This window comes from Octodon degus, unplaced genomic scaffold, assembly GCF_000260255.1.
Source record: "Octodon degus isolate 3935 unplaced genomic scaffold, OctDeg1.0 scaffold00094, whole genome shotgun sequence".
NCBI lineage: Eukaryota > Metazoa > Chordata > Mammalia > Rodentia > Octodontidae > Octodon > Octodon degus.
The window spans coordinates 9,293,860-9,314,008 of record NW_004524670.1 but is presented as its reverse complement, the minus strand read 5'-3'; the positions used below and the strand labels follow the sequence as shown (position 1 = coordinate 9,314,008).

At 46.8% G+C, this 20,149-nt stretch overlaps 1 protein-coding gene across 6 annotated transcripts in view; it reads left to right on the top strand.

The window, feature by feature from the left end:
* The window catches only part of Ptpn3 (protein tyrosine phosphatase, non-receptor type 3), a 163,529-nt gene that overhangs the window by 68,552 nt on the left and 74,828 nt on the right, over window positions 1-20,149 (top strand). For 4 of the 6 annotated variants that reach the window (XM_004638079.2, XM_023722945.1, XM_023722944.1 and 1 more), the window contains exons 2-5: window positions 9,255-9,409; window positions 14,985-15,092; window positions 15,168-15,210; window positions 17,662-17,740. In XM_004638079.2, the coding sequence (XP_004638136.1) occupies window positions 9,272-9,409; window positions 14,985-15,092; window positions 15,168-15,210; window positions 17,662-17,740 (368 nt within the window). In that variant the 5' untranslated portion in view covers window positions 9,255-9,271. Of the gene's footprint in view, window positions 1-9,254; window positions 9,410-12,328; window positions 12,526-14,497; window positions 14,565-14,984; window positions 15,093-15,167; window positions 15,211-17,661; window positions 17,741-20,149 lie in introns of those variants that run through there. The other 2 variants (XM_023722947.1, XM_023722946.1) reach the window with 2 other exon arrangements.

The window sequence follows — 20,149 nt, the reverse complement described above, 5'->3', positions numbered from 1 at the left end:
TCTCTCTCTCTCTCTCTCTCTCTCTCTCTCTCTCTCTCTCTCTCTCTCTCTCTCTCTCGTGCACGCCATCTCCCAGCTCATAAGTGGTGCAGCTGGGGCCTCAGCTGCAGCTGGCTGACTCGGAAGCTGGTGGCTCATACCATGTCCACACTCCTGCTCTGTGTGGAAAACCTGACCTCCCTTCCTGAGGCTTCCTTACGAGCTCAGGTGTGCTTCAGGTGCCCTTGCTGAATGTCTCCCCAGAGTTCCTAAAATATGTGTATTTCCTTGCTAGGTGGGGTGTGTCCTTGAAAGGCTGAGGCAGGACTGCCACGAGTTTGGGGTCAACAGTGGCTACATAGTGAATTTGAGGCCGGTCTGAACTACATAGTGAAACCCCCTCTCAAAAATAAATAAAATGAGATATGTGTGCATGTCCCCTCCTGAGCTTTGTACTGCCAAGGGGTATTCCCCAGCACTTTCCCTTTCCCAGCAAGATTCCCACAAAGCCTTAGTGACCTGGTCCCTACCCCCAACCAAGTAGAGTCCAGCCTCTCCAGTGTTCTTGCAGTCCCCTTGACTTTCATATTCTGTAGAACTAGATACTCCACGTACCTCTGCCTGCACCACCCCACTTCCTGGCCTGGCGAGGTGCCAAGTAAGTGAATATTGAGTGAATAAATGATCCAGAACTCCTTTGTCAAAGTAATAGCAAAGGAGGCTAAAAGTAATTATAAGCAAGATTTGCAGGTCGGGGCTGTATCTGAGGCAAGAATTCAGCAGTAGCTTGGAGGCTGCTGGGGACATGCAGCTGATGGAGAATCCCGGAAGGTGCTTTCCACAGCATGGCAGTGTTGGAACGCTCATCCCGGAGCTGGCATCTGGCCACTTTGTGCCATCAAGCAGGTTGCTTGCCCATAGGTTTCCAGGTACACTAACATGGGACAGAATGGCAAAGCTTCACAAGTCTTGAGTCTGTGACTCCAGGCAAGATGGACTCACAGCCTTCTTTGTTCTGCACGGCCCAGAGTGTGTGGACCACCACAGGCATCCACATATGGTGCAGGAAGCAACCCCGAGGGGGGCAAGCCCTGTAAAATTGGAGGTTGTACACTTTAGCACAACACCTTGGTAACATTTTCAGAAACATTGAAGAAAAAAAAAAAAAAAAACTCATTGTGGTAGTGCATGCCTGTGATCCCAGTGCTGGGGAGGCTGACACAGAGGATCACTACGAGTCCAAGCTGCGTGGTGAGACCCTGTGCCAAACACCTAAATAAATAAAAGATTTTTAAAAATTAAAAAAACCTTCTAAAAACTCTCATGAAAACAGTGCTCTGCATTAGGAGGAAGTTACCCCTGGAAGGAAAATGGCAGAGGACACCAGGAAGCTGCTGTCAGGATTCTGAGACCCATCACACTGCTACTTTCTTCTCTGTGTGAAGCCTTGAAACCAGGCCTTTTCAAACAAAAACCAAGTGTCCTCATTCAGGGTGTTCAGCGTGGACTTTGCTGGCCAGGGAGGAAGCTTGTGTTGAAGCGAGCTAGTGTCTGGACTCCTGCTGCCCCGGTGGCTCCTGCTGCCCCGGAGGAGGCTGTTTCTCTTTTTAGCAACATTACCTCTTTCCCCAGACTGCCTACAGCCCTGCAGCATTCTTTATCTTGCCCTTCAGGGAGCTTAAAACGACTTCTTGTTATCCTCCCCGTATCAAGTACAACTTTTTTTATTTTGTTAGTTTTGCAAGTGTCATGGTGCTCAACCTATAAATAAAACCTATAAATAAACCCAGACTCCATAATAAGAAAACTATTTGACATTTTGAAGTTGTAGGAGAACAAGGGTGCTAATTACAGGCCTCAGTTTGAATACAACATATCCTGCAAATTACTCCACCACCGTCCCAGGCGCTGTCCTGCAAGATCCACTCTCTGAACAAATTAAAGGATTCGTGAAACAAATGATTTGATCCCAGGGTTGTACTTTGGGAGTATTAGGATTGATGACTCCAAGATAAGTTGAGGGTTGAGCTGTGTTGTTACAAATGATGTGTGTATTTTATCCCATGTGGAAAAGCAATGTGTGAAGTCTCTGTGTAAAATATTTACCTAAGTACACTTTGAATGAAGAGAAGTTACTAACTGCTTCTACAAAAGCATATCCACATTTAACTTCCGTTTTTTTTTTTTTTTTTTTTTTTTGGTACAGGGTCTCACTACACAGCTTGGACTTGTAGTTTTCAGCATCCCCAGCACTGGGATTACAGGCGTGCACCACCATTCCTGGTCTTAGTGGCCAGCTCAGCCTGGAGCTAGCATGGCATGCGGTACCAGGGATTGAACTCGAGTCCTTGCGCTTGTCACGCAGGTGCTTAGACCACCAAGCTATCTCCCTGGCCCACATCGCATAACAAATTTTTATATTGATAATTAATTGCTTTGTCAACTGTGATTATCATATTCAGCAGCAGGCCTTATGTTTTTTAAAATGTTAGTTGAAAATTAATTTTTTGGTATACAGGCTCAGAATAAATTAGTTTATTGGCTTCAGTGTTAAAGTAGCAATATTAAAATGCCTTGAGTGATACGTAGATGTGGTTTTCTAATTTAGTGTTTTGTATTCTGTAATGGTTGTTTACAGTAAAAGGTAATTTTAAAAATGTTAGCGTACTTGCCTTTGTGTTATTATGCTGTGTTATATGCAGGAAATTTAAAAAGGCAAGAGAAAAATGGCAGGAGTTAGTGTTAATTTACGAAAATTGTATAGCGCTATAAGGGAAAAGATACAGCTCACTGAAGCAGCTAAATGGTGAGTTGGTTATCCGTTGCACATAATTTAAAATTAGTGGGACATGTAATATAAAGAAGCATTTTCTAAGATACATGCATTTTACAAATGAGAATGAGAATCACTAATTTTCACTTAGTTGAGCTAAATTTCAAAGTCTGATAATTCACAAAAAATGCACACATCCCTTTGCCTTTCATTGCTCCTTTTTTTTAAATCCTCTCAGCCCCCCACTCTTTAAATTTTTATTTATTTATTTATTTATTTATTTATTTATTTATTTGCAGAACTGAGGATTGAACTCAGTGCTTGCCAGGCAAGCTCTTACTTTACTGAGCCATCTCCCCAGCCCTAGTTACTCCTCTTTAAGAAAGTGCTGATGAGCTGTTCCATCTGTGTCTGAGGACAGATGTGCTCTGTGCAGGTACTATGGCATCTTCCTGCAACTGTGATCTTCCGAAATGTTAGGAATTGCTGGTGAGTGATGTCAGCAGCTTTGAGTGAACAGGCCATCTGGTGACATAACAGCGAACGATAGCGCCCCTTTGGAACTAGCTTGCTTCCTCCCTATTTTGACAGCAGTGCTAATCCCCACACTGGTACTCAGGACAGAAAACCTGTTCCTTCACCAGCAGTCCTTCAGGCAGTGCCTCTCCCACGCTGGGCGGTGGAGCTGCTCCCAAGCTGTGCGACTCTATCCCTGGGAAATGACTGTAGTTTATTGAGGAAAACTGACATGCGGGCACCAGGCCAGCCAGAGTGGCACAGAGTAGTGAGTCAGCGATGATGGTGACTATTAGGGCTCTGTTTGCCCCCCTGAAGACTTGGGTAATACAAAATGCCACCCAGCTTCTATCTGTGTACAGCAAAAAGGAAAAGAAAGCAATGCGAATACTATCTTAGCAGCTCGGTAAAACATTTATGCTCAGCGCATTAAATACTGGGATTTGATGAGAATTGCAGTTGATGTGGTGAGTCATTGTCTCACATGGCTGGTGGTACATGTTCTTTTCTGTGCTAGAAATGTCCCTCTCCGGCAGATCTGTCATCTGTTGGAGCTCATAAATAGAAAAGAAAAAGGAGGAAGAAAGAACTTTCCTGAGTCCACTGGGGTGGAAGAGCTAGGGAAAGGAAATTGGGCTACCGAGAGAGACACAGGTCCTGCAAACTGATTCCGGAAATGAATGCGCTGCACTAGGAATGAGAAGCCAGAGCAGAGCTCACAGGGCCAGAGGTAGTGTCTCCCTGTGGTTGCCACTAGGTGGTAGCATTGGTCTAGGTCTGCCTGAATGCTGTGGTGCTCAGGTTGGTCCCTGCTGCAGCCCTCATTGACACAGGTAACTCAGATTAGGGGTTTGTAATTCAAGACCTCCCCCCATCCTCCCTTTTCCTGCCCCTCCCCCTCCTCATCCCCTCCCTCCCCCTGCTGCTCTTCCTCCTTCATCCTCCTGTTTCCACCTCCACCCCCTTTTTCCTCCTCCTCCTTCCTCTGTCTTCCTCCTTTTGTTCTTCCTCTTCCCCTCCCATTCCTCTCTCCCTCCTCCTCCGCCTCCTCTGCCTCCACCTCTTCCTCCTCCTTTTAAGCTGAAACTCGCATTTGTGAATTTGAGGTCTGAGTTCCTCATTTTTAAAAACAAGAGCATAGCATAATTTACACTTCCTTTTAAAATGATCCAGAGGGATTCGGGTTGGCAGGCCGCTGCTTTCTTCTTGTCAGGCTCACTAGCTTGTGAAAGAGCAGTCCTAGGCATCAGCCCGCAGACAACCCTTAGAATGCAAAGCAGGGACCCCCTCCTCCAGCCCTGGGGCACTGGGAGGCACCGGTGCGGGACAATTTGTGTACCTTCTTTTGCTTCAGACTCCTCTGAGTCTGTAGAGAAGTTCAAATGGATATTGTATGTCTGTACCTGCTTTTTAACACTAGCAAGCTGTCTTTAGGTGAATACAATTTTTAAGAAACAAAGCATTTATACACTGTCTGTAAGGTATTTAAAATCAGACTACCCCAACAAAATCTGGTATTTACAGTCAGCACCTGGTAGCAACAGAAGCTTAATGTAAATAAAACGCGTCGTGCATTGTGTGAGGCACTTTGCAGGTGCTATTTGTAGCTCTTTGAGTATTTATTGCACCTCTGGGTGCGAAGTGAGGTGTTACTCCTTTCTGGGTTTTCCACATTAGATCTTTGATTCAGGAGTGTTCCTAGTCAGACCCTCTTTTGCTGTGTGCAGAATACCGTATAGCTGTAACTGTTTAATTTTTTTTAATTATGCAAATAGGCTTAGCTTGCTTGTTGAAAATGGCATCAGCTGCAGCTGTGATCATTTGTGGTCAGAGAGGCCAATGTGTTCCTGTTTGGGTTGTGGCTTTGTTTAGAATTAAGAGGCTTATAAAGGAAGCCATAGAAACCCCGAGTTCTCCAATTGCTGTGGTACAGGAAACGGGGCAATTAGTCAGCAGCGTCCATTGTCCCATCCAGATTGTTTAAGATACAGTTACAAGACAATCTGAAAACACTGCATGGCTCAATTCTGTGGTGGTTCAACATCCGGCCCGTTCTTATCAAGGTTTGCTTTAGGAACAAATGTAGGAAAAGCGGTTCTGTAGAACTCATGAAGTGCTATTTTATGGCATTCTTTTTAGGTTCCTCAGGTCCAAAGCCCTTTATGTAGCCATGTGAGGTGGAGGCGACCCTGTCTTTCTGGCTTGTATTTGGTCAATGGGCTTTGTGAGCTCTCTGGGCAGCATTGCTAACTGTGATTAATGCGTAGGTGCCACGGCCCCGGGCTGCACAGATGGGAGGAGCTGCTCCAGTGAGGAGCGGTTCGCAGGTGCGTGTCCAGTGAGGAGCGGTTCGCAGGTGCGTGCTGGCTGCTGGCACAGACCTGCCTTGCGGTCTCCTGTTGGAAACCGCTGTTGCTTCTGTCCAAGGTCCCTGTGTGAGTCTGGCTGCCTCAGCTCTTTCTTGCATGCCCACCATGAACGGCTCGTGTTCTGCTGAGCCCCCATGTTAAGCTCCATCATGCAAAGCATACCCCAAGGTTCCCTGAAAGCCCTCTGACTCCTCCAGGCCTAGACTGCCAGGCACGGGTCCTACCTTGGAGCCCCTTCCAAAATGAATGTCACCTGCTGTGCCACATCGCAGGGGCTGAAGCAGCATATGGGGTGCGGCTGCACAGGCATCTTTTTTTTTTTTTTTTAAAGTTCCCCAGGTGATTGTGGAGTGCGCCTCCCACTAAAACCACACTTGTGATGATTCCATTGTACCTTAAAAAAAAAAAAGTTGCCCACCCAGGATTCTTAGACAAGAGCTAAGCAACAAAACTGACATTTAGAATTCAATGTGGGTTAGAGCATTATGGAACACATTTGTTGTCTTGTGATAACTTTTTGTATTACTCAGAAAACGCATCCCTGCTTCCTGATGACATTTTTATTGAAAAGGGCAAGGTGGAGGTGGTAGGGTGGGTGGAATTTTATAAATGATTGTTGATTTTTTTTTTCACCGCAGGTCTTAGGAATTTTCTTTATTAATATTTGAGAGTTCCTATCCCTATCTACAGAAGAATGTAGGTGCACCTGCAGCTCCTTAAATGGGTGTGTGCCCCTTTCTTCCTCGATGTACATTCTACATAGTGCTCATTGTGTTTCCTTGTGCCCAGTCTGTGTCTGGAACTCCCTGGGGCTCAAACCTTAGGCCCTCACTCTACTTTGTCCTGCTCTCTTCCAGGCCTGAGTCACCCCTTTGCTGATGGCTCACAACCCTTCATCCCTGGCCCTGCCCTGACATTGGGTGCTGCTTTTCCAGTTATCTGTGACTTGTTGTCCCAGGGTGAACCCTGGTTCACTAGTTGGGGCATCTGCTGGGAGACAGCTGCAGATGCCCGGGCCCCACCCGGCCCTGCTAGACCCCACTGTGGTCTGCACTGGGATGAGATCCCCGGGGCTCTGTGCACGTGCTGCAGCTTGGGCAGACCTCCCCCGCTCCCCGCACGCTCAGCCCAGCCCTCTCTCATGCTGTGCCCACCAGACCCAGTTGGCACATCAGGCAGTACTGCTGCTCCTCCACACTATAAGGCATAACTTCATTTTCTGAGTCATTGTGCCTTTCATTTACTGGTTCTTTCAGATGTTTACTGATAGCCCGCCAGGGATGGGTGTTAGAGATATAGTGAGCAGAACCCAACCAGATTACTGCCCTCATGGAGCTTGGTGTCTAGTGGGAGAGGCGGCTGTTAAACCAAGTGCCCAGTATGAAATGAAGAGTGCTGTGGAGGGTTTATAACAAGCCTGTGACTGCTGCGGGAGACCTGGGAACATATCCATGGGGAGTGGTACTTGGCTGAGCAGGTGATTAGGAGTTAGACGAAGAGGATCAGAAGGCATCACAACGGAAGGAACAGCATAGGCAAAGGGCAGCTCATCAGAAAAGGTGTATAGAGGACTCGTTTGCTCTCAGGCCTTCATGGGCCTCTGCTCTTCCACCCTGTCTTGTCACATGTACATCTCCGTCCTGTACACTGGTAGGAATGAATGTATGCGTTTTGCAGCAGTGTGGAGTGTGGCCCCTGCCCCCTGCATGGCATGGCCGTGTGCTCCGTTACACACCTTTTCCATCTTTGAGTCTGCCGCTCAGCCGTTGGGTGTATCATCAAACTCATCTCCTTCCGGATTCCAGATACCAGGGTCAGAGTTTTAAGCTGCTCACTAATTCCCTCTTTGTCAATGTAAGGATCCTTGTTTATCTTTTAAAGCAAAGTTGGTACTGAAATATAACATGGTATTAGTCAGCTTTTCATCGCTGTTGTGAAATGCCTGACACAACTTGTGAAGACAAGAGGTTTATTTCACTTTGGAGGTTGACTTGGTTCTTAGTACATCACAGCTTGGCGGGTGACAGTGTGGGAACCCCCACAGGAGGAAGCAGTGTTTCGCTCTCAACTTGCTAGGAGCAGAGGGATAGAGCTGGGGCAGGCTGGGGCTTGTGCTTTTTGTAACAGCCTCTGGCAGGGGGTGGGGGCTAAACACCTCAAGCTTCCAATGACCTGGCCACCTCCTGTTAGGCCCAGCCTCCCACAGGTTTCCACCACTTCCCACAGTGCCGGGCCTGGGTCCAAGTCCTCAATCACAGTGGACTTTAGAGGAAACAAACCATATTCAAGGCATAGCAAACAGAAAATATACAAAACACAAATACAGTGCCTGGACTTTCACAGGCTAAGTACAGAAGTGTGATTAGCACCCACACTAAGACATGGGGTGTTGAAAGCATCCCAGATCTCTGCCCCACTTCCATACACCCAGAAGTAACCAATATCCCAGTCCTGTGTCAGCATCGATTAGTTTTGCCTGTTTTTTTGTTTGTTTGTTTGTTTGTTTTTTGTTTTTTTTTTAACTATACAAGAGGAATCATGCACTAGGCTGTCTTGTGTGGCTTCTTTTGCTCATGACAACAGTGAAGAAATTGTTTCATTGTTTTGCCTGTCGCACTTGGTTCTTTGTTGTATAGTGGTGCAGGTACCAGCTTGGCCATTCTACAGGTGATAGCCATTTATGTCTTTTCCAGTTGGAGGCTGTTAGGAAAATTCTTATATGTGTCCTTTTGTGAGTAGCTGTACATTTTTTGATTGCAAACCTGCCAAGGGATAGGACGGCTGTGTCTGTGTCACAGAGCACAGCTCCGCCGATGTGACTTAGGCTTCTCAAACAAGTAGCACTGGCTTGTTTTCCTCAGTGGTGCGCGAGAGCTGCACCGTGTTCATCTTCCTGATCACAGTTCCTTCTGCGGTTTGTGGCACTGAGTATGGTTTCTCTTTGCACCTCTTTGCCAGGTAATAGCTCGGAGTACTTGTGTTCATTCACTGGGTGGTTTTTTCTCTCTCATTGAGTCATAGAAACACTTTATAGAGTCTTCAGAGATCAGTATACAAACCTTCTTTCACTCTGTGACTTGCTTTTTGCACTTCTGAATGTTATTTTTTAATAAATAGAAGTCATTTTAATATAATCCAATTGATAAATCTTTTCAAGTTTTAAGTCCTATTTATGCCATGCTTAGTTCTGTAAAATTGGAGGGGTGGAATACACAAACACCTAGGTAGTAAGATGTAAATAAAAAGTTTAGGGGCTGGGGAGATAGCTCAGTAGAATAAGTGTTTGCCTGGCAAGTGCAAGGACTTGAGTTCAATCCCCGGTTCCGCCAAAAAAAATGTTTAAAGCCAGGCAAATTCGAGTAAGAAGGTATAGATGTGAAAGTTATAACAGACAAATAGCTGTGTAACTCTGGGAATGTTGTAATTGAACAGTAAATTTTACCTCTAAGAAGCCAAACTTAAATGGAAACACAGTTTGTTATTTGTTATTACCACGGGATTTGTCAGCCATTCATCGTCAACAGCAGGTGTACAGGGCATTGGGTGGGCTCTGAGGCCCGTTCTTGGTAGCTGTAATTGGCATATAAAGGAACTAACAGGTATGTCTTACTTTACAGGTTATTCAGCAATAGTTATGACCTCCCGGTTACGTGCGCTGGGTGGAAGAATTAACAACATACGCACCTCGGAATTACCCAAAGAGAAAGCTCGATCTGAAGTCCTCTGCAGCATACGATTTTTAGATGGCTTGGTACAGACCTTTAAAGTTAATGTAAGTTCTTCTATGGTGTTTTTTTTTTAAATTAATGCTCTTAAGAAATAGTTTTTATCTACCTCTTGTTATGCTAAATGAAGAGAAAAACATTCAAATGAAAGCTTGAGATTCCAGATTTTGTGTGTTGAGATTGGACCTTGCCCGTGTCTTGCCTCCCAACTTCTTTTTGGTGATGTGAGCTGTGAGATTCTCAGATGTTGCTGCCTCAGCGATGTTCCTGTCCCCTTCTAAGAGAAAGCTGTTCCTAGGGTGATGGTGCTCCTTATGTGTTTTATTAGAGCTCATGTCATCTTGCATTTTTAAAAAATAGCTATAATCATTAGATTACATGTTGGCCGTTGCACTGTGAGCTTCTTGAGGACAGGGAAGGTGTCCCCGCAAGCGCTGGCACACAGCAGGGGCTTGTTAAATGCATGAGTGGGTAGCTCAGGATGGCAGGGGTCCTGGAGATTTTGGCTTCTCCCATTTAGAGCTCCTGGCCGAGCTGGGACATTGTGTCAGGTTCCAGACCAGCAGAAGTCATATGCCGTGACGGTTGTGGCCCCTGCAGGCCATCCGCTGAAGTGTGTGACCTTTGCCTGTCTCTCCTATTCTTTCCAGTGCCAGAGGGGTCCACCCTTGCCCTGAACCATCTGCCAGCATCTGCCACACTCTGGGAAGTCCAGTGTACAAGGAAGGGTAGCAGAGGGCACAATGCTGAGAGAACAATTTAGAGAAAAAGAAATGCTGCAGGAATTTAAAGCACAGGGCTGGGGAGATAGCTCAGCCATATAAGTGCCTGCCTGGCAAGCTCAAGGACCCGGGTTCAATCCCCAGTACAGCATGCTGTGCTGGCCCCAGAACCCTGGGCATGCTATGCCAGCCACTGAAGTCAGGCATGGTAGTGCATGCCTGTAATCCCAGTGCTGGAGAGGCTGAGACAGGAGGACCACCACAAGTCCAAGCTGTGTAGGGGACCCTCTACCAAAGAAACAAATAAATACACAAATAATTAAATAAAACACTTTAAAAACAATTTTAAAAGAATCTAATGCACCTCTTCTATGCCACCTACAAGTTTGGCTCCTGCTCATCCCCAGTCACTATGGACCTTGGTGCAGACAAGAGGAGAAGGTAGTTCACAAGAAGCCTCAGCGTGGAGGGTGTGACAGCCAAGCCAGCATGGGGACAGCTGCCTGGGGCTGCAGCCCCAGAGTTTGGGGAAGGACCACGGGCAACAGGTGTCTCTCACCCTTCTGCCCCACTCCCCCACCTACTCCTTCTGATTCCCAGACCTCCAGCTGTTCGCCAGGGTATGGCCTTCCTTTTCTCCCCAAGTACTGGAAATTGATCTCAGGGCCTTTGTACTAAGCTGTACCCTAGCCTACTTTTAAAAGACTTTTATACTCGCTGGGCTGGATTTAAACTTGCCATTGTTCTGCCTCCACTGGAATTACTGGCATATACCACTGTGCCAATAGGACTTCATTGTTTTCAAGGGAGGAAACATCTTCACAGTGAAGAGGGAGAATTCCAGCAAGGTAATTTAATCATCTAGTCAGCCTAATTCGAGTATAGTATTAATACCTGTGTGCTTTCCCCTCTTCCCTGGTCCTAGAGATTGAACCCAGGGGCTTTGCGCTGGCCTCTATCCCCAGGCCCTGTTTTATTTTTTATTTTGATAACAACGCCTTACTAAGTCGCTCAAGGTGAGGCTAGAATTTGCAGTCGTTCTGCCTCAGGCTCTGAGAATGCCAAGACTGTGTGTACCACTCTGCCTGGCTGACCCCAGGGTCTTGAGTGTGCTAGGCTCTGGGTTTGATCCCCAGTATTATTTTGGAGAAAAACACCCTCTAGGGGGAACTTTGTGAATGAACTGAATGTATTGCTGGCAATGTTCTGACCTTACCCCATCCACAGTGGGAGCTGCCAGTCACGGGTAGCTGTTGAGCCCTTGGATTGTGACTCCAGTGCCTGAAAAAGTAAGCTTCCAATCTGCATTAAAATTTAAATAGCCTTGTAGCTCAGGGTTGTCCTAGTTTGGACAGCACAGCCTAGTGCATGTTTCCTCAAATGCGTCAGAGCGCTTGGATCCACATTAAAAATACAAATCCCTGTCCTCCTTGGGTATCTGAATGCTCTCTGGGGTCGGGCGTGAGCCCCTGGTCCACGCACAGTCTCTGCACAGTGGTTTGCAGAACAACCACTGGTTTTGAGTATTTTTGTCAAGATTGTGGATATTTCCCTGGAAAAGCAACTACTTACTTTATATCCACTTCTCTTTTTAAGTAGTCTCTTGTAGAGTTTTGAAATTTAGAAGGCCCCGAAGTTCACAGATGCCACTTTGAAGTGCTGAAACTTGACTGGCTCCTTTGTTAAAATCTGTGTTTGTCTAGGTCGGGCTTTATTCTCTGACCATATACCTTCTTCCTGGTAAGAACATGACATTTGCTGGGGTTTGCCTCATCTATTCATTCAGCAAGTATTTATCAGGTACCTAGTATGTGCCAGGCTTCGTGCCAGGCCCAGAGGATACACCAGAGAAGGGCACATCCTCCGCCTTTTGGCAACTTGTCCTCTTCTTGGGAGGAGATGGGGGTATATCGTTTCATAGATATGATCTGGAAAGACATCATTGGTGAGATGAAAGCCTCAGGCGGGTGTCTGGAAAGTACATTTTAGAGGGACAGAGTAGCAGTGCAAAGGCCCCAGGGCCAGAGCCCATGCAGCATGGCTGTAGGACAGTGTAGGAGCCACTGTGTCTGGAACGGAAGGAGCAGGACGGAATGCCACGGAAGACAGGCTGCAAGAGCCAGCGGGTGGGGTGGAGGTCATGGGTCATTCTGGAGGCACTGGCTTCTGTTCTGTGTGAGGGAGAAGGCAGTGGTGGGTTTGGACAGAGGCCTGACTGGATCTGACCCAACTGTCACTCGGGATGTTCTGTCATTTGTAGCCTGGGAGGGAAAGGACCAGCTGTCCAGGGAGAAAGGCTGATAAAGGGGCAGGCTGGTTGTATGGAGGTGAACGTGGAAATGCTTTGAAGGTGGAGCCAGTAGGATTTGCAGATCTCTGGAATTTGGGGTGTGAAAGAATGAGAGGTCTCAAAGTGATTCTGAGGATTTTGGCCTGACAAGGTAGAGTTGTGGTTTATAGAATTGGGAGACTGGGAAGGACAGGTCTAGGGACAGAAATAAACAGTGCAGTTCAGTTGTGGATAAGCGGTTTGAGGTATAGTTAAATAACTGTCTTTAGAAGTGTAGGAGTGGTATGAGATACACTCCCCAGGAGTATAGAGGATGGGGTGAGGCCAGGGATACAAACATGGGTATCAGTAGGGAGGAGATGGCGTTTTAAGCAATGGAACTGGATGAGCTCACCTGAGAGGTACAGAGACAGAGATGGGGGTCAGATCCGATGTGGAGAGAGTGCAAAAATGAGGGGCAGACATTGAAAGAGACTGAGTGGGCAGCAGGAGAAGGCAAAGCCCGATGTCTGAGAAGAAATGGGGAAAGAACACTGTCAGAAGGAGGAGCCACTGGCCATGTGTGAGTAACAAGGGTAAGGAAGTACCTGCCCGCGTGGTGAGCGTAGAAGGCCTTGACAGTGCGCACCCAGAATTCTCGGATACGAGCATCACTGTTCTCATCACACTGCCCCACCCTTACTAGCCGCCTGGTCCATCTCTGAGTGGGAGCAGGTGTCCTCTGAGATCCTGCTTCGGGCGTCATTCATGCCTCCCCAGCCCAGGAGTCATCTAGACCCTGACCTCTGTGGGATTGGAGCCAGGCCTGTTATTATAAATGTGTCTTTGGTTGTATTTCAGTATCTTTTGACTATGCAGAGTCCATACTCAAATGTTTGAATCAAGCACTTCAGAACTGAGAGAAATAGCATAGTGGAAATACAGAGGCTTTGCTGCCAGGCGGACAGATCTGAGTCGGGCAGTCAGACAGCTGCGGTACGTGGGATAAAGCACAGAGAGCCTTACTTGCTCTTGTCATGGGGGCTGGTGATGCCTATTTTGCAAAATTGCCACAAAGAAAGGAAATCATAGGAGGAAAGCGTACATGGTGTTATAGCTGGCTCCTTGTAGATGTTTAATAAATTATAGTTGTTAATAATATATAGTAAATGCAATGTAAATTCATATATAAATAATAATTCCGACAAGAGGAACAGGTAGCTCTTGAGGCATTAAGAGGTGAGCTGCCCAGGACCTGGAACACATGGAGTGGGCTGTTCTTTCCACATTCATCTAGAGTTCTTTTGATAGTAGAACCCTGGGTAGACTGAGCCAGATGTGCGAGAGTCCTCAGGCTGGAAAAAGGGGTGACTCCTGTTCCCACAGGGCTGGCGGACTCATGAGCTGTTCCAAAAAAGTCATGGCCGGAGGGGCCTTACAATTACCTAGTTCTCCCAATCCTAATCACTGACCTATTTTCAAGTATATTACCTCCTTTCGTACCCAAAAAAGACCTACCTTTGCCTGCTCTGTACCTTGTCTATTTCTAACTCATATTGTCCTCAAGTTCAATGGTTTGCTTCAAAGGGTTCCTGAGAAGTCTATGCCCGCTAGAATAGAATTTATGATGTCCTGGATGTGCTGTGTAGTCTTTGTCCCCCATCCCTACTGTGCCTTTGTGTTGGTCCATCAGCTTTAAATGTGTGAGAGGTGACACTCAGTCCTGTCATCCTTCCAAATCTGGATCAGGGGTTGCTTCCCTCTGTGTCCACGAAGAGCTGGTGTGTTGTGTCATGCCCTTGGGTGGCTTGTGTCTTGATTTCAGAGCACTAGATAGCATTTGTCACTCCATGTTACAGTTGCTTCCACGGCCAGGCCAGGAAAGGATGCTTATGGTGACTCTGTCTGAGTGCCCATGCCAGGCACACCCAGCACACACTACGCAGGTCAAGGCCACTGAAGGTCCCTACCAGCTTCTCACTTCAGATAGCGGAAGCAGCAAGGCAGACAATTTTGCATGGCGGCACGAGCCAAATCACTGAGAGGATAGTTTGAGTGGCATTTGAGTATTTTTAGCTATGAGTTGAGAATTTTCCTGTTGTACACACTTCTGGTTCCTCCAGGTGTCAGAGCTGCAGACGCAACCTCAGGAGCCAACAGAAACTGACCCGGGATTAGCATTTGCTGTGGATAATCCACAGCCAGGTCATGGTGAGCTTACTGCAATTATAACATGAGAATTTCCTCATTTAGACATCACTTGAGAACCTCAGCTAAAGGGAAGGAAGAACTCTTAGAAAGCTGAGTTGGTCTAAACTCATCATATCGGTGTGGTTTTGTCTTGGCGCTCTTTCCTGTAAATATTGTACAGCCTCATAACTTGACATTTATGAACCCTTTTGCTTCTCTGTGAAGTGTGCACACAGAAAATCTGATTTTTTTTTTTCAGTACTGGGGATTGTACTCAGGGCCCTGTACTTGCCAGGCAAGCACCTATTCTACCAAGCTATCTCCCCGGGCCTGAAAATCTGAATAGTTAATCTTTCTTTTGCCTATAATAAAGACATTGTCACCATCAGTTTTTAATACATTTTAAAATTATGCCCATTTTATTTTATTTTTTCTTTCTAGAAACAAGACACTGGCCAGTCACTTTTGGATATGGCGTATGCCCACCTGGGTGTGACGGAAAAGGAGTATTTTGGTTTGCAACATGGTGAAGACTCAGTAGACTCCCCTGTAAGTGCCAGCCTGTAAGATGTGCTGAACTCCCGCGGGACTTGGTTTTATAACTTGTGTTTTCTTACCCAACAGAGATGGCTTGAATCAAGCAAACCTATCAGGAAGCAGCTGAAAGGTTGGTGTGGCTTTTCATTTCAGTTATACATTAGGTGGTTGGCAGCTTGTGTCTCTCCTTCATTAGGGTGCCTGAAACATCTGCTGCCTGGATTCTGGGCACCCAGGAGACAGGGGTGAGATGAGTTCTCAGTCTCTCTTTTGAGTCAGCAGACAGAGATCCTCGCTGGTGTGGGGAGGAGGGGCCAGGTGAGAGCAGGCAGCTCAGAGCAGGGGAACCCATGTGTGGTTTTGGAAGGAAGGAGGAAAGGAAGGAAGAAAGCAAGCAAGCAGGAAAAGATGGCCTTCTTCAGCTCTGTGAGAGCCAGGGTGGGAAAGAGACACAGACCCCTTACTTTCCAGCGACCCATGGCATTCCCTGGAAATTAAGCCAAAGGTAGACAGTGCCACAAATAGGGACTGTTGACCCTGCTGAAACACAGCATATCCATTATGATGACCTCAGAGCACTCAGTTAAGTGGCTGTTCAGGCCTCTTCTCACCGACCCTGTGCCTTGATCTGTTCTTATTTGTCCTTGTTCCCCTTTGGGAACACACCTGGCCAGTCTGCAGAGCCTCCTCTATGTCTTCCCTTTGCTGGGAGTGCTTTTCCCACCCTGTGCCCCAGATCTACCCCTTGCTGTTCTCCAAGGCAGCTCACACCCCATCTCTCCTGCTGAAGCCATGGTTTCCTCTACTTTCCCTGTCACTTATCAGTGTCCACTCCATGGCTGAACACTCTTGCCCCATCTCATAATTATGTACCTGTAGCTTCCTCTCAGAGCTGCAGGTCCCTTGAGATTAGGACTCTTGCTACATTCCTCCTCCCTGCATCCTTCCTGGCCCCTGACACCCACGAGGCAGTCAGTGCATGGGAGAGGGGTAAGAGGCAGGTGGATTTGTGCATGCGTGTGCACATGCACACAATTGCATGTGCACCTGCCCTGGCCATGGCTCTTCTCCCATTGCTGCCCTTATCTGGGGCTAAGTTCTCAAAGTTCTTACTTCCCATGGCTTATGTCCTTAGTGCTCAGGGGTATGCAGGGAGTCACAAAGCCTCTTGCAAGTAAACATCTGCCAGCAAGAATGAGCATGCAGGAGGCATGGATGGGCGCCACTGTTCATTCTCTCTGTAACTCACTCTTCTGGCAGGCATTCCTAAGCTCTCAGACTGGCAAGGCAGTGAACTAAGCTCTGAAAATCCAATACTAGTCAGCCAAGGAGGAGAGGACATAGGCGGAACAGGAAAAGAATGTTTTATGACAGTGCAGAGCACAAGATAGGATGCTCTGAGTGCCCAGAGGTGGATGAGAAAGACAGACTGTCCCGGAGCCACAGCATTGACAAGTTATAAAATAGGGAGGGGAGTGCTCCCAGGACAATGGAAGGATTCCCCTGTCCCCAGAGTTGCAGATGTTGAGCCTGCAGACAGAGTTACAGTAACTGGAACAGAGTTATAATTACCCACTAGACCCAGGCCCTATACAGAGATATACCTAGGTGTATACCCACCATTAGAGAAGCTTTGACTTCCAGCCAGCGGTGAAACTGGAAAGTACAAAAGCTGTGGGTAGGCAGAGTGTGGAATGTGCCAGAGTAGAGGACAAGCAGCAGGAGCAGCAAGGGGAGCAGGCTCAAGGACTAGACTCAGAATAAGAAAGTGCTGTGCACGCAGAGGAGGCTGGCGCAGGCAAAATGGACGTGGGAATGGTCACGCGAGCTCACGGCATGGTCAGATCTTTTGTCGCCATACCTCTTAGGAGAAATGGATTAATTGTAGCCACACAAATGAACTGACTCTTAATGTTGCTACATAAAGTCATATTTGAATATTTTCATTGCCTGATATTCACTAACATTAACGTTAATCATTTAATGTGCTCTACATTTAAAGCGTGAAATATTTTCCAATATTAGAATATCTTGAAATGTCTCATAGCAGTATCAGAGACCTCTGTGCTGTAATTCTAGTCTTGCCACCAACTGTGTGACCAGAGGCAAGTCGTTCACATCTCTAAGCTTGTTGGCTCATTTGTGAGACAGGGACCTCAGCTCAGCTGAACAATAGGCCTAGTGTTGTTGAAAGTCTACAAGGTATATGAGAATGTTGGAAAAGTATAAATTGTTGTGTTAATGTAAGCCATTATTTCTTTGGGACTTTTGCATAAGATGGTGATTTAAGGATTTATAGAATTCTTATTACAGGTAATGGAGTGCATTGTTTGAACATAACCCTAAGTTAAACATGTAATGAGAAATAGATAATATGGTAGTCCAGAGGCTAGTGAATTCTTCTTGCAGACGTGAAGATTTCTCAAGTCATTAATTTATGCACTCCTTATTTGAAATTAGCCCTTTTGCATTGGGAAAAGGCTATGGGTGAGTGAAAAGTACATCAGTTATAAGGCGTAACAACTTACGTATGTTGACATTTTAAAGGAAAAACTTAATTTGTCTTTGAAAAATGTTGTAGGAGGTTACCCCTGTTCCCTGCATTTTCGAGTAAGATTTTTTATACCTGATCCCAACACACTGCAGCAAGAACAAACCAGGTAATAACATTTTCTTAAAGTTTTCTATTTAATTTATAAAAATAAGCGCTAAATTTGTACTCTTCATTTTGTAAGTGTGGCCGGATATCTTGCTTTGGGTGTGACTGTACCACCAGCCATGAACCAAATAAGAATAGCAGTACGGATATTGAAATCGTAGTTGGTGGATTGGGCCTGCTTCTCTCCCCCCCCCCCCCACATGCACTGCGGTCTCCAGCACACTGCCCCACCGCCTTCTCCCTTCCCCATGCCTGATGGATGAGCACTGTGCCCAGAGGATGAGTAGTTATTGTCCAGTAGTGCAGGCTGGATTTAGAAAGCACATTTGTAGAACAAGCCATCTATAGGCCACACAGCACAGTGTCCCCTCAGGCCCAGCTGGCCCAGGAGGATGACAGTAGTCAGAACTTCTGATCAGATCACCAGCTTGCCGGAGCTAGGACAGAAAACAGGCTGGCCCCAGCCTGTCTGCTGGTAAATCAGCAGGTGCAGGAAATACGTGAACCAGATAAGGGGAGGCGGCCCGATAGGAGCTGTTTACCCCTCAGGGCCTGGACTCTGTGCCAACTGAGGTTGGTCCCAGGGTTTGCTGGGTGGGGACAGCGTTTAACATGGGAGAGGGCAGTGCTGGAAAGCTGTCACAGCTGGAACCTGGACTGTGTCAGCAGCCCTCTCCCTCTGTGTTGTCCACCCATGTGCTGTTCTTCGGGAGGGAACCTACTTCACCACAGAAAAGCAGCGGAGGTTCATGGTTGCTGAGTCTTTTCTGTGCTCCTTATGGGCGTGAGACCATCACCAAGGAGGTGGCGTTAATTCAGACATGAAATACTGCCTTGCTTTTCCTTGAAGATGTTAGTATATTTAAGACAAATATTAGCCTGTCACTCTATTTTGCCTTCTTTACGCACCTCTTCCTTCCCCGTCTCAGACGTCAGGAATGTGGCTGTGTTTACCATTGTGTTACATTTTAAACCAGTGCAAGCAAGGTCCCTGTGACTCACTGGCTTACCGCGAGGAAGTACACACTGCTCTGCTTCTCTCTTCCATAGTTCTTCTTTCCTTTTTTCTTTTTTGTCTGTTTGAGACAGGGTCTCACTGTGCAGGTCAGTCAGGCTGGCCTTGAGCTCACTTGGTAGCTCCAGGCTGATGTCAAACTCACAGCGATCCTCCTCCCTCAGCCTCCCGAGTGCTGGGATTACCTGAGTGCACCACCACACCTGGCTTCCTCCACAGTTGGTAGACTGGGAGCAGCATAGACATGCCCAACCTAGGAGGTCATTTCATAAGCTGATGAATAGAGTTGGTGACAAGCTTTATGAGAATGTCTTTTAAGTAACCCCACTGAGGATTCCTCACACCAATTCTGGATAACAGATGCTGCTTAAGGGATTCTTCATAATGACATGAAGAACCAAGTGAGGTGGCATTTGTCTGTGTTCCTGGCTGCCAGCGTGGTGGAGATGGGAGGCAAGAGGATGAAGATTAATCTGGGCAGCATACACTCATCTCCAAAAAAATTACACAGAGAGAACTGTGTGTACATGCATGTGTTCATTCATTGTAATTACATGCTTGTGTACAAATGTGTGTATTTGGGAAAGGCCTCTAACCAGTGGGACTTAAAAAAATCACAGCCCCACAATCAAATAGATGTTTGTATATTTTGCTTAATACACACGTGCATATATATATATATATATATATATATGTATTTCTGAAGCAAAAGTTTTAAAAACTATAATAAGCCCAAAGTGCACTGAAGTTTTCTGTCATTTCCTTTTTTAAAAATGCCAGTTATGACTCACTAAGTGGATTTTGCCACCAGCTGATCGGTACAGCCGCACGTGTGGGCCGGGCTGCTAAACTGGTAGCTGCCCATCTCCTGGTCTCCATCACTGCCCATCGCCCGTGAGCGTGGGGGCCCCTGGTTTGTGACACCCAGTGGGCGTGTTAGAGTCATCCAGTGATGGAACTCCAGGGAGAGATTGCAGGGCAGGCTTGGCCCAGGAGTCCACCTCCTGTGCCCCTCACAGCTGCCAGCTGTCTGCTTCCTGCCCCCAGAAGAAAGGTGCTCAGGGCCACCTGGTGCGAGCTGGCAGAGTCTTCCTGCTGAGCTTTCCTGTCACTTAAGGGACATCTAGGGAAGCATAGGGAGAAATGCAGCTGCTGTTGTAGAAAGAGGAGTTAGGGTACGGGGGCATAGTTACAGCTAGAGGGTGGCGCTGCAGAGAGGCAGCTTTTACTTCAAGATGAGTAGCAAACAAATACCAGTTCTTACTGAAGTTCCACATAAAATTTGATTTGTCTCTTCATTTTACACACACACACACACACACACACACACACACTCTCTCTCTCTCTTTTGCAGTACTGAGAATTGAACCCAGGGCCTTCACACTGAGCTGTATC